Raw genomic sequence first — 22,866 nt, forward strand, 5'->3', positions numbered from 1 at the left:
AGGCAGGAGAATGGCATGGCAGGAACCCGGGAGGCGGAGCTTGCAGTGAGCCGAGATCGTGCCACTGCACTCCAGCCAGGGGGAGAGAGCGAGACTCCGTCTCAAAAAAAAAAAAAAAAAAAAAGATAATAGCTATGGGGGGCCCATGTCTTAAACAGTAATTAATTTATTTACTTTAAAACAATTTAGACATGGCAGGAAGCTTGCATTTTCCCTGGTATTAGTAGCAATGTAAACCATGAATAAATGTACCATTAATGATGTGTTTATCATTTTTACAGCAGTCATGTGGTAGAGAGATTGTTTGAAATTAAAGAAGGCAGTCAATATGGAGAAACCTTCAACCAGGATTCAAATTTGAATCTGAATAAGAAAGTTTCTACTGGAGTAAAACCATGTGAATGCAGTGTGTGTGGAAAAGTCTTCATATGTCATTCAGCCCTTCATAGGCACATCCTGTCTCACACTGGAAACAAACTATTTGAGTGTGAGGAATGTCCAGAGAAGTTATATCAATGCAAACAATGTGGGAAAGCCTTTATCTCTGTCACCAGTGTTGACAGACACATGGTAACACACACTAGTAATGGGCCTTATAAGGGTCCAGTGTATGAGAAGCCTTTTGATTTTCCTAGTGTATTTCAAATGCCTCAGAGCACTCACACTGGAGAGAAAACATATAAATGTAAACATTGTGATAAAGCCTTCAATTATTCAAGTTATCTTCGTGAACATGAAAGAACTCATACTGGAGAGAAACCCTATGCATGTAAGAAATGTGGTAAATCATTCACTTTTTCCAGTTCTCTTCGCCAACATGAAAGATCTCACACTGGAGAGAAACCCTATGAATGTAAAGAATGTGGCAAAGCCTTCAGTCGTTCTACTTACTTGGGAATACATGAAAGAACGCATACTGGAGAAAAACCCTATGAATGTATAAAATGTGGCAAAGCCTTTAGATGTTCCAGAGTCCTCAGAGTCCATGAAAGGACTCACAGTGGAGAAAAGCCCTATGAATGTAAACAGTGTGGTAAAGCCTTCAAATATTCTAGTAACCTATGCGAGCATGAAAGAACTCACACTGGAGTGAAACCTTATGGATGTAAGGAATGTGGTAAGTCGTTTACTTCTTCCAGCGCCCTTCGAAGCCATGAAAGGACTCATACCGGAGAAAAACCCTATGAATGTAAGAAATGTGGTAAAGCCTTCAGTTGTTCCAGTTCCCTTCGAAAGCATAAAAGAGCTTATATGTGGTAAAAAAAAAACAACAACAATAAAACACCTCTGTGAATGTAAGAAGTGTGTTAAAGCTTTCATTTACTCTAGTTTCATTAGAGCACGTGAAAAAATTAAAAACTCAGGCCGGGCGCAGTGGCTCACGCCTGTAATCCCAGCACTTTGGGAGGCCGAGGTGGGCACATCACGAGGTCAGGAGTTCGAGATCAGCCTGACCAACATGATGAAACCCCATCTCTACTAAAAATACAAAACTTAGCCAGGCGTGGTGACGCGCGCCTGTAGTCCCAGCTACTCAGGAGGCTAAGGCAGGAGAAACACTTGAATCAGGGAGGCAGAAGTTTCTGTGAGCCGAGATCGTGCCACTGCACTCCAGCCTGGGCGACAGAGTTTTTAATTTTTTTAAAATTTAAAATAGAGAGAAATCCAACACATGTAAGGAAGATTAGAATGTTGCAATTTTCCTAGTTCCCTTCTAAAACTTAGAAGAACTCATCCTGGGAAAGAACCTCATAAAATACCAAAAATGTGTTAAAGCACTTAATTTTCCCAGTCACTTACAAATATATTTTTATCAGTGATTCATTGTTAAAGAAGGTGTCTATACTTTAGATTTTCAATTTTTTGCAAGGAATCATGGAGCTGACAATTTCATAGATACTTTATAAGCCATCGTACATGAGCTTAATAGGCTGTGTTTTGTTTTGTTTCTCATCAGTTAACATAATTTTTGTCTATTTATTTAAAAATGTATTGGATCCCTAGACTGAGTTGAAATGTATTTCTGATAGTTGGCAATTTTAATTTCCATGTGGTTGTTTTAATTGTTCTCTGATTAATGGACCATTGAAAAATGAGTTCTTGTTAATTGTTGGAAATTTCTTACTGATCTTATGTGGCAAGTTTTGGTTATTCCTCCCCCATTTTATATATATGTGTGTGTGTATATATATATCTATATATTTATTCTGCCTTTTTATGGGAAAGCTACTTTTTTGTTATAAAGATTTTCTTCTATTTTCTTTGCTAATAAAGAATTGTTATTAATTTGCATGTATGTGAAATTTATATAGTCTCATGTACAGTATTATTTTCATTTTCTTTCCTTTATTCTTTGTCATTATTGGCTGTTATTTGCATAGTTCACTTTTTTAAAAAATGTTCTATTTTTAGAGAGGATCTCACTCTGTCAGCCAAGCTGAAGTGTAGTGGTATAGTCATAGCTCACTGCAGCTGCAAACTCCTGGGCTCAAGTGATTCTCCCACCTTAGCCTCCTATGTAGCTGGAGCTACAGACACATGTCACCATGCCCAGCTAATTATATAATTTTTAAAATTTTTTACAGAGATGGGATCTCGCTGTATTGTCTAGGCTGGTCTTGAATTCCTGGCCTCAAGCTGTCCTCCTGCCTCAGCCTCTCCACATGTTGGGGGTACTGACATGAGCTATCATACCTGGCCTACTTTTTACTTTGAATTAAGAAGAGAGAACTGTGATTGGACAGTGTGCTTGTCTAATCTGAGTGTGAAAGCATTCAGTCTTACCATCAAGCATATTGTGGATTTTTCAGAAATATTCTCACACAGGCTCAGGAAGTTTTCTTGTGTTTTTTATTTATTGTTTCATGGTCAAGGAGTATTGAACTCTTATCACATGTTTTTTTCTGCATCTATTGAGATGATTTGTGGTTTCTGGCATTGTATTAATAGTCTATCACATTAACTGGCTTTCAGATACAAATACGGTCATTGGGGTGAAATCTGTCTTCATCATGGAATATAAGTATTTTATCTACAGGTTGAACGTCTGTAAAGCCCAGATTCCAACTACCAAATCTGAAATGCTCCAAAGTCAAAAACTGAGCACCAGCCTTATGCTCAACAGAAATGCTCATTAGAGGATTTTGATTTTTGGATTAGGGATGCTCATCCAGAAAGTTTTCTGCAAATATTCCAAAATTTTTTAAAGTCTGAAATCCAGGCCGGGCGCGGTGGCTCAAGCCTGTAATCCCAGCACTTTGGGAGGCCGAGACGGGCGGATCACGAGTTCAGGAGATCGAGACCATCCTGGCTAACACGGTGAAACCCCGTCTCTACTAAAATACAAAAAAAATTAGCCGGGCGAGGTGGCGGGCGCCTGTACTCCCAGCTACTCGGGAGGCTGAGGCAGGAGAATGGCGTGAACCCGGGAGGCGGGGCTTGCAGTGAGCTGAGATCCGGCCATTGCACTCCAGCCTGGGCAACAGAGCTAGACTCCGTCTCAAAAAAAAAAAAAAAAAAAAAAAAAAAAGTCTGAAATCCAAAGCACTTCTGTTCCCAAGTATTTCAGATAAGAAACACTCAATCCATATTGATACATTCAATTTTCTAGTGTATTGTTGGGGCCTTTTGGATTTACAGTCAAATTGGTGTGCCCTAGTATACCATATAGTATAGCATCATCTAGTATATATAGAATGTCTACATGTATACTTATATGTGTATACATAGCTATATAATATGTAGTATAGTACAGTTTTGTAAGTATGAATTTTGCATAACTAGTTTATATTATATGTAATTAGCACTACAATAAATTGTATATTACAGGATTATGGCATTATACTATTTTGTTCTCACCAGTCTGTAGTCTAACATATTTCAGTTGCCTACCATTCCACATATTCATTTAAGCAAACCACTTGCATCCTCATGAGAACCAAGAAGCATCTCATGTTCTAGATACTACAGAGCATTCCCCTTACACCCTGTTTGTTCTATCTGCTCGCCAGTGCAAGTCCTGTGTGGATCAGCCTCATTGACAGTACCCTCCCTCTTTTGTCTATGAGTATATCTAACTGATAACTGCTCTCAATCTTATCTGTACAGTCATGGGTGTCATGGGTGTTTTTCCCAGTAGCCTTAGGGTCCTAGTTCTTCTGTCACCAATGAGACTGTGGAAACAACTGGCATTACCAACAGAATGAACCAACAATGACTGATGATATCTTTTCAGCTTTAACTACCTGCTTTTGTCTAACTGGTTCCTTAATGTAACAGAAATCACCCAAATTAGAACCAGCAATTGATGATGGACTTTCACTTTGGTCTACACAGCACTTTGCGTTATCAGCATTTGCCACCTCGTCCCACAGTAAAACTCTCAACTCCTAGATGTGATTGGTTAACTGGCCATTCCCCAGCAGGAGGTATGTTCCACCTTGACCTGTGTTTGGCAGGCAGTTTCCAAGGTACCCCACATTGAGGCAGTGACCCAGCACCTTCACCACTGGGTTCTTCATTCCTGATTATCAAAAGTCAGACTATTGCTCTGTGGTAGCTGCATCTCGTTTGCTTACCATCACTGGATGCTTGGAGTAGCCATGTGAACATTATTACTGTACACTTGGGACAGCACCAGGGATTTTGTGTGTGTGAAGTTGCAGAAAGGAGGAATGTCCCCATGCTGGGGAGAATTAAGCATGTCACCTAATTGTCTAACAAGATGACTTGTGCAAGACTAGTGGCCTTGAGTGTTTCTTGTGCTGCTGCTTTTATGTGCATTCTTCTGATGAGGTGCACATCCATGGTGCCTCATGGTCCAGGCACGATGAGTCAAGAAAAGGGGAAGAAGCATTTGACATTAGCCTCTTTCATTGCAGAACCTCCATCTAGTGTATGGGCTTCTTTTAGCACTACTGATCAGCATGCCAAAGGCCTAACCTTGCAACCTAGATGGCCTTAGTCAAAATGACCTTACTGTATGTTGTTAACACCAGCAAGATTGAATGGCATTCACTGGAGGATTGGGTGGTCTTCAGTGTCAGTTGATGGACTCCTGAACTGTTTTCTTTAACCACACAGATTGCCCACACTAACGATAAATCAAATGCTGCTCCTTTGCATGAGAATTAAAAGGTCGTCTGAAGCAGTTTTCATAGAAGAGAAAAGCAGTCATGTGTCATGCTCTGGTCCAGCAACCTAATAGCAGATGGGCCACTAGGACACTGAAATTTCTGTACTGCTGCTGCCTATGTTTCTATCACAACAAATATCCTGATGCCTCACTGTTAAGGATTGAGAACTACCCTCCAAGTTGTATTGGACTGGCCCAGTTCTACCCTCTTTCTTACTTGCAGTTCTCAAGAATAAGTGTAGAATGTGCTGGGAATGCAGCATTCTGAAATCAGGAGAGAATGGTAGAACAGCCCAGACTTAGAGTCTTCACGGGAAATACAATGTCTCAACACTTTGCTCAGTGAGTCAGGGGATCCTGGGCTGTAAAACCTGGGCTGGGCTATTTTCTGGAGTCTCTTAACTGTGTTGCAAGTGGGGCACATGCAGTCAAAATTCCATCCTTCCAGGCAACTTCTCTGAACCTTAGGTGACCACATCACATTGAATTTTAGACTTCTCATCTTCTTTGATGCCTTTATAAATAATAAATCAACTTATGTAATATGTGCATGAATGTGTTCTCTCTCATCATACTCAGACAAGCTGATAACAGTACACAGTGAGCCTGCTTTGGGGAGAAACAACCATGGCACCCATATGACACAGCAAAGGAGTTAATTCAAACATAAACCTAGAAGAATTATTATTATTATTATTTTCCTGAGACGGAGTCTCGCTCTGTTGCCCAGGCTGGAGTGCAGTAGTGCGATCTTGGCTCACTGCAACCTCCACCTCCTGGGTTCACGCCATTCTCTCGCCTCAGCCTCCTGAGTAGCTGGGTCTACAGGTGCCCGCCACCACGCCCGGCTAATTTTGTTGTATTTTTTTAGAGACGGGGTTTCACCGTGTTAACCAGGATGGTCTCGATCTCCTGACCTCGTGATCCACCCACCTTGGCCTCCCAAAGTGCTGGGATTACAGGCGTGAGCCACTGTGCCCAGCCAAACCTAGAATTCTTAAACCCCACAACACAACTATTACCTTGTAGGAGACGTGCAACAACGACAATGTTGGTTTTATCCTTTCTGGAGGAATACATTTACAAATATAAATAGGGTACACAGGCATTCACCCACTGGCCTCAAAGGAGCTCCTACCCAAGAGAAAAAGTTTTACAATTTGACCTGATTGGGAATCTGAAGGTTTACTAAATAACATATAAAACTAGATAATTGGGTGCCAATTGGGTTTTATGCTTCTGCAAAATGGCCTGTGAATTAATTTAAAAATCTGTTGAAATGCCTCAATTGGGAAACCTTCATGTCCTTAATCGATAAAGGTTACAAAAGAATTAAACCTGGTGATGCCACAAAATTTATGGTTCCCCTATGATCTTAGAGGGAATTACTGTATATAAAACAGGTGTGCTATCTTTTAATCAAAAAACAAGTATCGTGTAGCCTAAATTCTCCATAGTCATAGCACCCATTGTGCTATAATAGACCGTAGTTGACATGGATTCCCTGATCCAATGAGTAATACAATTGTTTGCTACTTCTACATGTTCTTGACAAAGAGGGAGCCCCTGAATCCCACTAGTTAAAATAAGTTAACATGGTTGAACATAAGTTTTTCCAAAGGTTACTAGGTAGATACTGATTCCATTTCATTAATAGATGTATTATCTCCTTTTGTGGGTTTTGGTAGATTATGTCTGAAGGAATTGGTTCCATTGACCTGGGTTATATTTGTGGGAATAGAGCTGTGTATAGTATTTTTTTTTTAATCCTTTCAATGCCCATGGGGTCAGCAATGCTAGTCTGTCATTCATTTTTTATATTTGTTTTTTTTTTAATTTTTTTTCTTGGTTATCCTGGCTTAATATTTATTAATTTTGTTAGTCTTTTCAAACAACCAGTTTTCGTTCTATTGATTTTTCTCTGTTGATTTTCTATTTTCAGTCTCATTTACTTGCGGTGCAATTGTTTTGATTTTCCTTTTGACTAATTTAGGTTTACATTGCTCTTCCTTTAGTTTCTTAAAGTGGAATATTCTTGATTTTATTTTTTAAATATTTGCATATTCAGTGCTTTAAATTTCTTTTTTTTTTTTTTTGAGACAGAGTCTCGCTCTGTCGCCCAGGCAGGAGTGCAGTGGCCGCATCTCAGCTCACTGCAAGCTCCGCCTCCCGGGTCTACGCCATTCTCCTGCCTCAGCCTCCCGAGTAGCTGGGACTACAGGCGCCCGCCACCTCACCCGGCTAGTTTTTTGTATTTTTTTAGTAGAGACGGGGTTTCACCGTATTAGCCAGGCTGGTCTCGATCTCCTGACCTTGTGATCCGCCCGTCTCGGCCTCCCAAAGTGCTGGGATTACAGGCTTGAGCCACCGCGCCCGGCCACTTTAAATTTCAAAGCACTGTTTTCACTGCATCCCAGAAATTTTGACAAGGTCTATTTTCACTTTCAATACATTTAAAATACTAAGTTTTAAAAGAACATATTTTTACTATGTCCTGCTCCATCTTAACATGAGTTATAATTCAGTTTTGGTAGCAAAAGATTAGAAACCATTTTTTTTTTTTTTTTTTTTTTTTTTTTTTTGAGACGGAGTCTGGCTCTGTCGCCCAGGCTGGAGTGCAGTGGCGCCATCTCGGCTCACTGCAAGCTCCGCCTCCCGGGTTCACGCCATTCTCCTGCCTCAGCCTCCTGAGTAGCTGGGACTACAGGCGCCCACAACCGCGCCCGGCTAATTTTTTGTATTTTTAGTAGAGACGGGGTTTCACCGTGGTCTCGATCTCCTGACCTTGTGATCCGCCCGCCTCGGCCTCCCAAAGTGCTGGGATTACAGGCGTGAGCCACCGCGCCCGGCCTAGAAACCATTTTTAAGTGTCTTTCTAAATAATCAGTTGCATAGCGTCATCACTACACACACCTATATAAAAACGAGCAGCAGCATTCATTGATATGCAGAGATCTATGGGACTGATTAATAGAACAAATTTGCAAAATGTATTTAAAATTACACATCATCTAGTTGATGCTAATTATGCACCCAGAGGGTATAAAGTGTTTATTACCTTCATAATTGACATATTTAGAGACCAGTTCAGGCCTCTCAAGTAGGTGCAAAATGGTTTGAGTTAAAAAAAAAAAAAAAAGAAATTGGCCTGTATTTTCATTTTTAGAGGTTTATTGTTTGGGGCCATGGTGAGAGTTTGTATTTACATGAGCCTGGGCAGGAGATCGTGCAGTTCGATTTTCATGCTGGCACCAAATAAGGGAGCACCTGGGCTTGCCTTTTCGAGAAGTGAGTCATAAGGGCGAAAATAAGATATTAGGCACCAAACGTGTCAGCAGTGAAACCTCAGAACGTAAAATCAGAGACCTTCAGTTAGTTGGACTACCATGTAAAGAACGTAGCCGCGGTTGTCCTACTTCTGTGTGAAGAATTCTGGGGGCGAGGCCAAGATGGCTGACTAGGAGCGGCGGCGCTCCGAGGCTCTCACTGAAAAAACGTGATAAGCGGCCGGGCGCGGCGGCTTACGCCTGTAATCCCAGCACTTTGGGAGGCCCAGGCGGGCGGATCACGAGGTCAGCAGATCGAGACCATCCTGGCCAACACGGTGAAACCCCGTCTCTAATAAAAATACAAAAAAATTAGCCGGGCGTGGTGGCGGACGCCTGTAGTCCCAGCTACTCGGGAGGCTGAGGCAGGAGAATGGCGGGAACCCGGGAGGCGGAGCTTGCAGTGAGCTGAGATCCGGCCACTGCACTCCAGCCTGGGAGACAGAGCGAGACTCCGTCTCAAAAAAAAAAAAGAAAAAGAAAATGCAAAATATCCGTAAATAGAGAAGGCAGATCAGGGACAACAGGGGGTAGGCGGGAGAGTTCAGGAGAGGTTTCCGGGAAGAAGGGATCACAGGAAGACACAAGGAAACTTTTGGGGGATGATATTTGCCATCGTGACTGAGGCGACGGTTCCATGCGTGTACACGCTTGTCAAATCTTATCAAATTACACACTTTAACGGTGTAGTTTCCTGTGTGTCAATTATACCTCAATAAAACTATTTTGAAAGGAAAAAAGGGAAAGGAACAGTAACTTTTTAGAATTTGCTTAGAGTTCTTCAATTGAGAAGAAAAAAACGGAGTGTATTAAATAAAACGTAACTATACACTCACTGTGGAATTATTCACATCTTTGGATAAATTTCTGAACACAATTAAATTTCATGAAAAACATTCTTAAAATTCATAAGCATATCATATATACGATATTTCATGAGTGCTGAAATAAGTAAATCACGTAATAGTTCTTGCATGAGTAAAAAGCAGAAAAAAATTAGTATTTGAATGAAGAGATTCTGGACCAGAAGCCATGATATTTTGAGAAATCAATTCAGTGTGGAGAAAAGAGGTTTGCCAGCCGGGCACGGTGGCTCACACCTTTAATCCCAGAGCTTTGGGAGGCTGAGGTGGGCAGATCACTTGAGGTCAGCAGTTCGAGACCAACCTGGCCAACATAGGGAAACCCCGTCTACTAAAAATACAAAAATTAGCTGGGCGCGGTGGCGGCGCCTGTAATCCCAGCTCTTTGGGAGGGTGAGGCAGGAGAATCACTTGAACCTGGGAGGCGGAGGTTGCAGTGAGCCGAGATCGCGCCACTGCACTCCAGCCTGGGCAACAGGGGACACTCCGTCTCAAAAAAAATAAAGATTTAAAAAAAAAAAAAAAAAACCCGGGCGCAGTGGCTCACTCCTGTAATCCCAGCGCTTTAGGAGGCTGAGGCCGGTGGATCGCCTGAGGTCAGGAGATCAAGACCATCCTGGCCAACACAGTGAAACCCCGTCTCTACTAAAAATACAAAAAAATAGCCGGGCGCGGTGGCGGCGCCTGTGGTCCCAGCTACTCAGGAGGCTGAGGCAGGAGAATGGCGTGAACCCGGGAGGCGGAGCTTGCAGTGAGCCTAGATCGCGCCATTCACTCCAGCCTGGGCAACAAGAGAAAGACACCGTCTTAAAAAAAAAAAAGGGGAGGGGGTGTGATTTACAGAATATATGAGGTTTCTAGTCTGTTAGCATACCTTCAACTCTTTTTTTTCTGAAATTATCTGTTTTTTCTAATGTTTTCCTTTCCTTATAAAGACAGGCATTCTATGTTTCCCTCTCTCTCCTGCCTCTTTCTCACACACACTCTCCATAGTTCTCATACTTCTAAAGTTTATCTTTTTTTTTTTTTTTTTTTTTTTTTTGAGACGGAGTCTCGCTCTGTGGCCCAGGCTGGAGTGAGTGGCGCGATCTCGGCTCACTGCAAGCTCCGCCTCCCGGGTTCCCGCCATTCTCCTGCCTCAGCCTCCCGAGTAGCTGGGATTACAGGCACCGCCACCACACCCGGTTAATTTTTGGTATTTTTAGTAGAGACGGGGTTTCACTGTATTAGCCAGGATGGTCTTGATCTCCTGACCTCGTGATCCGCCCGCCTCGGCCTCCCAAAGTGCTGGGATTACAGGCCTGAGCCACTGCAGCCGGCCCTAAAGTTTATCTTTGGATTGATATAATTGTATTTTTTTTTTTTTTTTTTTTTTTTGAGACGGAGTCTCGCTCTGTGGCCCAGGCTGGAGTGAGTGGCGCGATCTCGGCTCACTGCAAGCTCCGCCTCCCAGGTTCACGCCATTCTCCTGCCTCAGCCTCCCGAGTAGCTGGGACTACAGGCGCCTGCCACCGCGCCCAGCTAATTTTTTTGTATTTTTTAGTAGAGACGGGGTTTCACTGTGGTCTCGATCTCCTGACCTTGTGATCCGCCCGCCTCGGCCTCCCAAAGTGCTGGGATTACAGGCTTGAGCCACCGCGCCCGGCCTGTATATTTGTTAATGTAAATCAATACCCAAAATATGCATGTGTTTTGTGGGCCTAGAAGGATGGCTTGTGAAAAAAAAATGACGGTAAAATTCAAGATTAGGGAAGATACAGTTTATTATCAAACTTTTTTTTTTTTTTTGAGACGGAGTCTCACTCTGTCACCCACACTGGAGAGCAGTGGCGCGACTTCTGCTCACTGCAAGATCCGCTTGCCAGGTTCAAGCGATTCTCCTGCCTCAGCCTCCCGAGTAGCTGGGACTACAGGCGCGCACCACTGCACCTAGCTAGTTTTCCTATTTTTGGAGGCAGGGTTTCACCGTGTTGGCCAGGCTGGTCTCCAACTCCTGACCTCGTGATCCGCCTGCCTTGGCCTCTCAAACTGCTGGGATTACAGGCGTGAGTGACTCCTCTTGGCTCTAAAATGTTTATTATAACTATCATAATATCTCAGTAGTCACACAAGTAAAGAACAAAAACAGGCCGGGCGCGGTGGCTCAAGCCTGTAATCCCAGCACTTTGGGAGGCCGAGGCGGGCGGATCACAAGGTCAGGAGATCGAGACCACAGTGAAACCCCGTCTCTACTAAAAATACAAAAAAATTAGCCGGGCGCGGTGGCGGGCGCCTGTAGTCCTAGCTACTCAGGAGGCTGAGGCAGGAGAATGGCGTGAACCCAGGAGGCGGAGCTTGCAGTGAGCCGAGATCGCGCCACTGCACTCTAGCCTGGGCAACAGCGTGAGACTACGTCTCAAAAAAAAAAAAAAAAAAAAAAAAAAAAAAGAACAAAAACATAATTTATGGTATCAATGTTCTTCAAACGATTTGGAATGTAATGCCACTAGGAATAAGGATTGCTAGAGACGATTGGCATGTATTACCCAATAGTACAGTGTAACCATCTGCTACCTAGGACCTTGAGCAAGGTGGAACAAGCTAACATTTTTGGTAAGGTAACACGTCAGTCAATATACAACAGTGTTAATACAATAAAAACCATTCCATTTCCTTTATTAAATTAAGTTTACAAAGAGACTGAAAAAAGCATTTCAAAATCCACTGTTTTCCCAATGGCCAAAATGCAGATTACACTCAAGGAACATTCTTCTTCTTCTGATACCATGATCTATGTAAAAAATATGCCTCTGGCCGGGCGCAGTATCTCACGCCTGTAATCCCAGCACTTTGGGAGGCTGAGGCGGGTGGATCACCTGAGGTCAGCCTTGCCAATATGGTGAAACCCTGTCTCTACTAAAAATAGAAAAAATTAGCCAGGCGTGGTGGCAGGCGCCTGTAACCCCAGCTACTCGGGAGGCTGAAGCAGGAGAATTGCTTGAAACCAGGAGGCAGAGATTGCAGTGAGCTGAGATCACACCATTGTGCTCCAGCCTGGGCAACAAGAGCGAAACTCCATCTCAAAAAAAAAAAAAAAAAACTTCCTTTATTTTTTGAACTGAGGCTAAGTATTTAAAAAATTGAATTCAAAATAAGTTTATTTCCCACTAGAGAGGAGTTATCTACACTTTTTGAGAAAGGATCTTGCCCCATCACCAAGGCTGGCGTGCAGTGGTGTGTTCATGGCTCACTGAAGCCTCGACCTTCTGGGCTCAAGAGATCTTTTCACCTCAGCCTCCTGCGTAGCAGGAACCACAGGCATATGCCAGCATGCCTAGCTAATTTTTAAATTTTTTGTAGAGATGAGATCTCACTATGTCGCCCAGGCTGGTCTTGAACTCCTAGGCTCAAACAATCCTCCTGCTTAGGCCTCCCAAAGTGTTGAGAATACAGGTGTGAGGCCACCATGCCTGACCTATCTGTACTTTTATCTCTTATCTGTGAAGATTTCTTTCTTGCTACCATACCAATCAATATTCAGGAGTTCTAACTATTGCTACTATGAACATATATGAGAATATTAATGGACTAAGCAGACTTTTCTTTTTTTTTTTTTTTCTTTTTGAGAGGGTGTGGGAGTTTCACTCCTGTTACCCAGGCTGGAGTGCAATGGCACGATCTCAGCTCACCGCAACCTCCACCTACTGGGCTCAAGTGATTCTCCTGCCTCAGCATCCAGAGTACCCTCAGCATCCCAAGTAACTGGGATTACAGGCATGCACCACCACACCTGGCTAATTTTGTATTTTTAGTAGAGACAGGGTTTCTCCATGTTGGTCAGGCTGGTCTTGAACTCCCGACCTCAGGTACTCCACCCACCTTGGCCTCCCAAAGTGGTGGGATTACAGGCGTGAGCCACCGCGCCCAGCCCAGACTTTTCTCTTTTATGAGTAATTGGTAAAACTATTCACTTCTGAAACTCAGAGTGTCCCTGTCTCATACTTTTTTTTTTTTTTTTTTTTTTTGAGACGGAGTCTCGCTGTGTCTCCCAGGCTGGAGTGCAGTGGCGTGATCTCGGCTCACTGCAAGCTCCGCCTCCCGGGTTTATGCCATTCTCCCGCCTCAGCCTCCCAAGTAGCTGAGACTACAGGCGCCCGCCACCACGCCCGGCTAGTTTTTTGTATTTTTAGTAGAGACGGGGTTTCACCATGTTAGCCAGGATAGTCTCGATCTCCTGACCTCGTGATCCACCCGCCTTGGCCTCCCAAAGTGCTGGGATTACAGGCTTGAGCCACCGCGCCCGGCCCCTGTCTCATACTTTAATACAGAAGAATGAACACTACTAATGTGTGACTTAATACACTGTTATACAATGAGAACACATGGACACAAGGAGGGGAGAAACACACACTGTGGCTGGTTGGGGGTGGGGAGAGGGAGAACATCAGCATAAATAGCTAATGCATGCAGGGCTTAATACCTAGGTGATAGGGTGATAGGTGCAGCAAACCACCGTGGCACACATTTACCTGTGGAACAAACCTACTCGTCCTGCACATGTATCCAGAGCTTAAATGAAATTAAATTTTACTTTGCAGTCAGGTAGCGTGATGCTTCCAGCTTTGTCTTTTTGCTTAGGGTTGTCTTGGCTGTACGTGGTTCCATATGAAATTTTTTTTTTTTTTTTTTTTTTTTTGAGACGGAGTCTTGCTCTGTCACCCAGGCTGGAGTGCAGTGGCCGGATCTCAGCTCACTGCAAGCTCCGCCTCCCGGGTTTACGCCATTCTCCTGCCTCAGCCTCCTGAGTAGCTGGGACTACAGGCGCCCGCCACCTCGCCCGGCTATTTTTTTGTATTTTTTAGTAGAGACGGGGTTTCACCGTGTTAGCCGGGATCGTCTCTCGATCTCCTGACCTCGTGATCCGCCCATCTCGGCCTCCCAAAGTGCTGGGATTACAGGCTTGAGCCACCGCGCCCGGCCTCCATATGAAATTTAAAGTAGTTTTTTCTAATTCTGTGAAGAAAGTCAATTATAGCTTCATGGGGACAGCATTTAATCTATAAATTACATTGGGCAGCGTGGCCGTTCTCACGATTTTGATTCTTCTTATCCATGAGCATGAAATGTTTTTCCATTTGTTTGTGTCCTCTCTTATTACCTTGAGCAGTGGTTCGTAGTTCTCCTTGAAGAGGTCCTCACGTCCCTTGTAAATTGTATTCCTAGTTATTTCATTCTCTTTGTAGCAGTTGTGAATGGGAGTTCACTCATGATTTGGCTCTCTGTCTGTTATTGGTGTATAGAATGCTTGTGATTTTTGCACATTGATTTTGGATCCTGAGACTTTGCTGAAGTTGCTTATCAGCCTAAGGAGTTTTGGGGCTGAGACTATGTGTTTTTTTGTTGTTTGTTTGTTTTTGTTTTTGTTTTTGTTTTTTTTGAGACAGAGTCTCGCTCTGTCGCCCAGGCTGGAGAGCAGTGGCGTGATCTCAGCTCACTGCAAGCTCTGGCCATTCTCCTGAGTTCAGGCCATTCTCCTGCCTCAGCCTCCCAAGTAGCTGGGACCACAGGCACCCGCCACCACACCTGGCTAATTTTTTGTATTTTCAATAGAGATGGGGTTTCACCATGTTGGCCAAGGTGGAGGTTGCAGTGAGCCGAGATTGCAGCACTGCGTTCCAGCCTGGGTGACAGAGTGAGATTGCATCTCTAAATAAATAAATAAATAAATAAATAAATAAATAAATAGAAATAAACTCTAACTCTAAAATCCTTAGAAGAAAATATAAGGGGAAAGATGGCAAAACCCCATCTCTGACCTCAGGTGATCTGCCCGCCTCGGCCTCCCAAAGTGCTGAGATTACAGGTGTGAGCCACCACACCCGGCCATATGGAGGTTTCTCAAACAGAAATATTATATGATATAGCAATCCCACTTCTGGGATTTGCAAAATATGCAAAGCAGGACCTGAAAAACATATCTGCACACCCATGTTTATTGCAGCAATATTCCTGAAAGCCGAAAGGTCGAAGCAACCCAGGTTTCCTTTGATGAATGAATGAAGAAAGAAAATGTGGCATATGGCCAGGCACGGAGGCTCTTGTCTGTAATCCCAGCACTTTGAGAGGCTGAGGGGCAGATCGCTTGAGACAAGCCTGGGCAACATGGCAAAACTCCGTCTCTACCAAAAATACAAAAATTAGCCAGGTGTGGTAGTGCGGGCCTGTAGTCCCAGCTACTCAGGAGGCTGACGCAGGAGGATCACTTGAGTCTGGGAGGCAAAGGTTGCAGTGAGCCAAGATTGTACCACTGCACTCTAGCCTGGGTGACAGAGTGAGACTGTGTCTTACAAAAAAAAAAAAGAAAGAGAAAAGAAAAAGAAAGAAAATGTGGCACACAGGCATATGCACAGAATGGAATATCATTCAGCCTCAAACAAGGACACCTTTATAACACAGTGCAGTAAGAATAAATCTTTTTTTTTTTTTTTTTTTTTTTTTTTTTTTGGCGCGGGGTCTTGCTCTGTGCCCCAGGCTGGAGTGCAGTGGCGCCATCTCGGCTCACTGCAAGCTCCGCTCCCCCGGGTTCACGCCATTCTCCTGCCTCAGCCTCCCGAGTAGCTGGGACTACAGGCGCCCGCCACCTCGCCCGGCTAATTTTCTTGTATTTTTAGTAGAGACGGGGTTTCACCGTGTTAGCCAGGATGGTCTCGATCTCCTGACCTCATGATCCGCCCGTCTCGGCCTCCCAAAGTGCTGGGATTACAGGCTTGAGCCACCGCGCCCGGCCAAGAATAAATCTTGACCACATTATAAGTGAAGGAAGACACTAACAAAGTGCCAGAGAGTGTATGATTCCACGTCTATGTAGTAAACTCACAGAAAGTAGAATGGTGCTTGCCAACAGTTGGGTTTATAAAACTGCAGCCGCACCCAAGACCAAGGGGGACTATTGTGAGAGAGCAGGCCCCCACCTAGTGGCACACTGGAGGACCCAAGGTCCTGACTAAAGATCGGGAAATAGCCTATTGAACTTGGTCTCACTGAAGATCCTGAAGCAACCTGGTAACCCTCTCAGACTCCTCTTAGCCATGATCTAGAAACAGTCCTGCCCATTGAGATAGCTGGGGGAGACACGCACAGCTGTGGCCATGGAGGCAGGCCCGCAGACCTTGGCCTCAGCTGTAGTCCCTTAAGAAGCACTGTGACGCAGTTCCAGTCCACATAGCTACAATCCATGGCCAGTTCTTCACACCCAGAGGCTGACATAGTGAACTGGGAGGAGAGGTGCTAACTACCTAGTGGGAGCCAAAATCCATCCATGCACCAGGTATCAGGCCCACCTGGATCCAACTGCAGGACCTTGCCCTTGAGCCTGTCCTATAAAAATCAAAGTTCTTGGCCGGGCGCGGTGGCTCAAGCCTGTAATCCCAGCACTTTGGGAGGCCGAGACGGGCGGATCACGAGGTCAGGAGATCAAGACCATCCTGGCTAACACAGTGAAACCCCGTCTCTACTAAAAAATACAAAAAAATAGCCGGGCGAGGTGGCGGGCGCCTGTAGTCCCACCTACTCGGGAGGCTGAGGCAGGAGAATGGCGTAAACCCGGGAGGTGGAGCTTGCAGTGAGCTGAGATCCGGCCATTGCACTCCAGGCTGGGTGACAGAGCAAGACTCCGTCTCAAAAAAAAAAAAAAAAAAAAAAAAAAATCAAAGTTCTTAAGGCAATCCAGTCTGCCCAGGGACCAGACGGGATCCTTGACTTCCCAAGTCCCTGGTAATAGGCACACCAAAGGCAGACCCCACTGTAGACCCAGCAGCAGCCTTGTGATCCAGGTATAACCTCTCTTTTGTACAATTCAAGAGGAGATCCTATCAGCCCAAGGACCCTGCAAGAGATCTTTACCTGATAAAACTAGTTTATAAAAACTGGAGATGTTTGCTCCTTCAAGCATCCAGATACCCACGCAAGGCTACACGGTGCCCACTCTCAATATGTCTATTTTAATATATTACTGAAAATTTGCACCACAGTAATTAGGCAATTTTTTAAAAAGCTCTCTGACTTGGAAAGGAGGAGTAAAAATGTTGCTATTTGTGAATGACATCTTTTCTTTTTTTTCCCCCCGCCTTGAGACAGAGTCTTGCTCTCCTGCCCAGGCTGGAGTACAGTGGCATGATCTTGGCTCATTGCAACCTCCACTTCCAGGGCTCAAATGATCCTCCCACCTCAGTCTCTCGAGTAGCTGGGACTACAGGTGGGCACCACCACACTCAACTAACTTTTTCACTTTTTGTAGAGGTGGGTTTTTTGCCATGTTGCCCAGGCTGGCCTCAAGCTCCTGGGCTTGGGTGATCCTCCTGCCTCAGCCTCCCAAAGTGCTGGGATTAGAGGCATGAGCCACTGAGCCCTGCCCCAACATAATCTTATATGTTAAAAAAAAACACAAAAAACACTAGAACACAGCAATAAACTGTTTGAACTAATAAATACATTCAGGAAAGGAGCAGGATGCAAAATCACATGAGAAAATCAGATGCAGCCGGGCACAGTGGCTCACACCTGTAATCCCAGCACTTTGGGAGGTTGAGGTGGGTGGATCACGAGGTCAGGAGTTCGAGACCAGCCTGGCCAACATGGTGAAACCCCGTCTCTACTAAAAATAAAAAAATTAGCCGGGCGTGGTGGCAGGCGCCTGTAGTCCCAGCTACTCGGGAGGCTGAGGCAGGAGAATCGCTTGAGCCTGGGAGGCAGACGTTGCAGTGAGCTGAGATCACACCATTGCACTCCAGCCTGGGGGACAAGAGAGAGACTTGGTCTCAAAAAAAAAAATCTTACCACTTGGGAAGTAGACAAGGGAGGGAGATAGTTGTTGGGACATGAGTGATGCTGGTTCTATTTCTTGGTTACACAACTGTATTCGCTTTGTAATAACTCACAGAGCTTTACGTGAATGTTTTGTATTTTTTTTGTATGTGTGTTGTATATAAAAAAAAAATTATATATTTTTACATAAATCCTAACTTGGAATCTCAGAATAACAGTAGTGTTTTATTTTGTTTGAAGTGAGACACACTCACCCATGACACCATCAAATGGCTTTGAATATTCTGAGCGATTTATTCATGTTGTAACCCTTGGGTAACCCCCCAGGTCTTTTCAGTTTTAGTTTTACTCCAATTTGGAAAGCGGAATAGTTTCAATTTGGGGGGGGTGCAACTGTTTTCTGGCCAAGTCCTACCCTAACCCTAACCCTAACCCTAAGGCCAGGACAGCTAGTACTGTGCCCTGTGCATAGCAGGCAGTTGTAGAACTGGGCTGAATCAGAAACAAAATTAGTAGCAACCGCTGGTTTAAGGTAAGAGATGCATTAACCGGGCATGAATTCCATGTGTGCTGTGAGAGTTTGCCCCATGGCCAGTCCGGGGTTTAAGTCTTAGAAAATAGCTTTGCCCTGTTAAAAAACAAAAAACAAAAAAACAAAGAGTGACTTCAAGACATACTCAGCTGTTTGGCTAAATTTCTGCAGGAGGAAATGTCTTCACAGCTGATCTTTTTTTTTTTTTTTTGAGTCGGAGTTTTGCTCTTATTAACCAAGCTGGAGTGCAATGACGCAATCTCGGCTCACTGTAACCTCCACTTCCCGGGCTCACTCGATTCTCCTGCCTCAGCCTCCCGAGCAGCTGGGATTACAGGCGATCGCCACCACTCCTGGCTAATTTTTTTTTTTTTTTTTTTTTGTATTTTTAGCAGAGACCGGGTTTTGCCATATTGGCCGGGCTGGTCTTGAACTCCTGGCCTCAGGTGATCCTCCCACCTCGGCCTCCCCAAGTGCTGGGATTACAGGCGTGAGCCACAGCGACCCGCCAGATCCTAGAAAAAAAATTTTTTTTTTTTTTTTTCGGACGGAGTCTCGCTCTGTCGCCCAGGCTGGAGTGCAGTGGCCGGATCTCAGCTCACTGCAAGCTCCGCCTCCCGGGTTCACACCATTCTCCTGCCTCAGCCTCCCAGTAGCTGGGACCACAGGCGCCGCCACCACGCCTGGCTAATTTTTTAATATTTTTAGTAGAGACGGAGTTTCACCGTGTTAGCCAGGATGGTCTTGATCTCCTGACCTTGTGATCCGCCCGTCTCGGCCTCCCAAAGTGCTGGGATTACAGGCGTGAGCCACCGCGCCCGGCCTATCTTAGAAAACTTTAAATGACACGCGTGGCTCACGTTTTATTTATACTGCACGTTGCTGCCTGAGAGGATTGCCTCACTTTCCACAGCTCGGGCTGCTTGGTCAAAAGACCAGAGGCCGGGAAGGTTATGAAATCGGAAACTTTAATTATTATATATTGTTTCAATCTGTGAAATATATATGTGCATGTGTGTGTGTATAAAACTTATAAATGGATATAATCTTATATACAAGGTTAAATGCGAATATCACCCAGGCAGGTCCGTCCAGGTCTCAATGCCGTGAGGAATGTCGCCCCAAAAGGCCTGCACCCCAAAACCTGTCACTCTGGTTTCTTTCGGCCCAGTGTCTGATCGCCCTTCCTGTCACTCAAGACCTGAGGGGGCGGGGCCTGGAGCTCCATCCAATCAGCGGCGCCAGCGTGAGAACTGTCCAATCAGGCGTGCAGCCAGAGAGGAAGGGGCGGCCTTGGGGATCTGGCGGGGCCTTTGTCTCCTTGCGGCTAACGGGGTGCTGGGCTCGCGTTTGCTGCCTCCCGGAGAGTCCCCGTGACCGCTGCAGGCCCTGTCGCCCTGTGGCCTGCAGGTACTGCGAGATTTATAGGGAGGCCGGCGGGACACCCAAAAGCTGGGAAATGGTGAGTGTGCGGGGCAGGGTGTCCCGAGAAGGGAGAGGGGTCTGACTGGAATCAGCGGGAATTGGCTGGAACCAGCGCTGGCGACCCCCGGCCTCCCCGCGGTGGGCTCCGGAGTGCGCGGCCCTCAGTCCCGTCCGCGCTGGTAGGGGCTGGGCCGGCAGCGGGATTCCGGCCGCTGAGTGACTGTCCGGTCTCTGCCTGGTGACTTCCGCCCGGCCCAGAGCCCTCCCGGGGCAGCCCCGCGCCCGCAGCCCGCTCTTCCCTGGATTGTGCCTTGATGGCGGTGGGGTTGTCGGGAGAGTCCCCACTGCGGTGAAAGGTTCCTGAGTGGTGTCATGCGCGTCCGTGTGAAGAGACCACCAAACAGGCTTTGTGTGAGCGATAAAGCTTTTTAATCACCTGGGTGCAAGCGGGCTGAGTCCGAAGAGAGTCAGCGCAGGGAGAGAAGGGCGGGCCGTTTTATAAGGTAAAGGAACATTACAGTCAAAGGGGGTGTTCTCTGGTGCGCAGGAGGGGGGGTCACAAGGTGCTCAGTGGGGGAGCTTTCGGAGCCAGGATGAGCCAGGAAAAGGAATTTCACAAGATAGTATCATCGCTTAAGGCAAGGACCGGCCATTTTCACTTTTTTTGTGGTGGAATGTCATCGGTTAAGGCGAGGCAGGGCATTTGCACTTCTTTTGTGATTCTTCAGTTACTTCAGGCCATCTGGGCCTATACGTGCAAGTCACAGGGGATGCCGTGGCTTGGCTTGGGCTCAGAGGCCTGACAAGTGGGAGGAGCTGTAGTCTGTGGGTTCCTTTCTCCTCTTTTTTTTTTTTTTTTTTTTTTTTTTAAGACGGAGTCTCCCTCTGTCGCCCAGTCTGGAGTGCGGTGGTGCGATCTGGACTTGCTGTAAGCTCCGCCTCCCGCGTTTACGCCATTCTCCTGCCTCAGCCTCCCCAGTAGCTGGGACTACTGGCGCCCGCCTGTAATAAGATTTATTAGCATTTGGTGGTAGTTAAGCCTACGTTTTGTTTTTCTCCAAGTTTGCAATTTATAAGAAATTTATTTAAGTTAGCTAGGATTCCTTAGATAGAATCCCAGGACATCCAAGCCACTCAGTCTAATTGCCTGCCATTTAATTATTCTAACACTTCACAGGGGAACTGGTTTTCCCAGCATTTTTCTTTTTTTTTTCTTTTTTTTTTTTTTTTGAGACGGAGTCTGGCTCTGTCGCCCAGGCTGGAGTGCAGTGGCCGGATCTCAGCTCACTGCAAGCTCCGCCTCCCGGGTTTACGCCATTCTCCTGCCTCAGCCTCCCGAGTAGCTGGGACTACAGGCGCCCGCCACCTCGCCCGGCTAGTTTTTTGTAGTTTTAGTAGAGACGGGGTTTCACTGTGTTCACCAGGATGGTCTCGATCTCCTGACCTTGTGATCCACCCGTCTCGGCCTCCCAAAGTGCTGGGATTACAGGCTTGAGCCACCGCGCCCGGCCCTCCCAGCATTTTTCAAATGTATGGCAAGCAGGACCTCAAATCCAGGACTCTGTTCCCCCAGCCTGTTTTAAAGCCTGAAGGAAATGTTGCTTCCAGTTTCGTTTTTCTTTTCTTTTCTTTCTTTCTTTCTTTCTTTTTTTTTTTTTTTTTTGAGACGATGTCTACCACTGTTGCCCAGGCTGGAGTGCAGTGGCGGGATCTCGGCTTACTGCAACCTCCGCCTCCCGGGTTCACACGATTCTCCTGCCTCAGCCTCTCGAGTAGCTGCGATTACAGGTGCACACCACCACACCCAGCTAATTTTTTGTATTTTTAGTAGAGACGGGGTTTCACTATGTTGGCCAAGCTGGTCTGGAACTTCTGACCTCGTGATCCCCCCTCCTCGGCCTCCCAAAGTGCTGGGATTACAAGCTTGAGCCACTGCGCCCCACCTCCAGTTTCTTTTCTACATTCCCAAATGCTAACTTCCCCTCTCCAAGCACAACATTATCGACTATTTTACCTTTTTTTTTTTTTTTTTTTTTTTTTGTGAGATGAAATCTCACTCTGTTGCCCAATGCCAAAGCTGAAGTGCAGTGGCACAGTCTCGGCTCACTGCAACCGCCACCTCCCAGGTTCAAGCGATTCTCCTGCGTCAGCCTCCGGAGTAGCTGGGACTACAGGCAGGCGCCACCACGCCAGGCTAATTTTTGTATTTTTAGTAGAGACAGGGTTTCACCGTGTTAGCCGGGCTGGTCTCAAACTCCTGACCTCATGATCCACCCCCCTCGGCCTCCCAAAGTGCTGGGATTACAGGCGTGAGCCACTGTGCCCGGCCTATTTATCCTTTATTTGCTTTTCAAACAGATTCAAGATTTTGGTGGTTCTTTTTTGTTTTTTTCACAGTGCAGTGAATGAGCTTTTTTTTTTTTTTTTTTTGTGAGATGAAGTCTAGCTCTCTCTCCCAGACTGGAGTGCAATGGCGTGATCTTGGCTCACAGCAACCTGCGCCTCCCGGGTTCAAGCGATACTCCTGCCTCAGCCTCCTAAGTAGCTGGGACCACAGGCGCGTGCCACCGCGCCCGGCTAATTGTTGGTATTTTTTGTAGAGAGGGGGTTTCACGCTGTTCACCAGGATGGTCCCGATCTCCTGATCTTGGGATCCTCCCGCCTCGGCCTCCCAAAGTGTTGGGATTACAGGCGTGAGCCACCACGCCCGGCCATGAGTGGCTTTTTAAAAAATATTTTCTCTTCTGAACATTTCACATGAGAAGAAAGCAGAGAATCATCACT

At 45.7% G+C, this 22,866-nt stretch overlaps 2 protein-coding genes across 5 annotated transcripts in view; both read left to right on the plus strand.

Annotated features, from left to right (window-relative positions):
* ZNF670 (zinc finger protein 670) overlaps positions 1-1,299 on the plus strand; it is a 28,257-nt gene extending 26,958 nt beyond the window's left edge. The window contains exon 4 of one of the 2 annotated variants that reach the window (XM_015127987.3): positions 282-1,299. In XM_015127987.3, coding sequence (XP_014983473.3) covers positions 282-1,260 — 979 coding nt within the window. In that variant the 3' untranslated portion in view covers positions 1,261-1,299. The remainder of the gene's footprint in view (positions 1-281) is intronic. The other variant, XM_015127993.3, reaches the window with a different exon arrangement.
* Positions 1,300-19,585: 18,286 nt separating this feature from the next.
* The window catches only part of ZNF695 (zinc finger protein 695), a 33,965-nt gene continuing 30,684 nt past the window's right edge, over positions 19,586-22,866 (plus strand). For all 3 annotated transcript variants that reach the window (XM_077997884.1, XM_015127972.3, XM_028849008.2), the window contains exon 1: positions 19,586-20,119. In XM_077997884.1, the coding sequence (XP_077854010.1) occupies positions 19,694-20,119 (426 nt within the window). In that variant the 5' untranslated portion in view covers positions 19,586-19,693. The remainder of the gene's footprint in view (positions 20,120-22,866) is intronic.

The sequence above is a fragment of the Macaca mulatta genome, chromosome 1 (assembly GCF_049350105.2).
Source record: "Macaca mulatta isolate MMU2019108-1 chromosome 1, T2T-MMU8v2.0, whole genome shotgun sequence".
NCBI lineage: Eukaryota > Metazoa > Chordata > Mammalia > Primates > Cercopithecidae > Macaca > Macaca mulatta.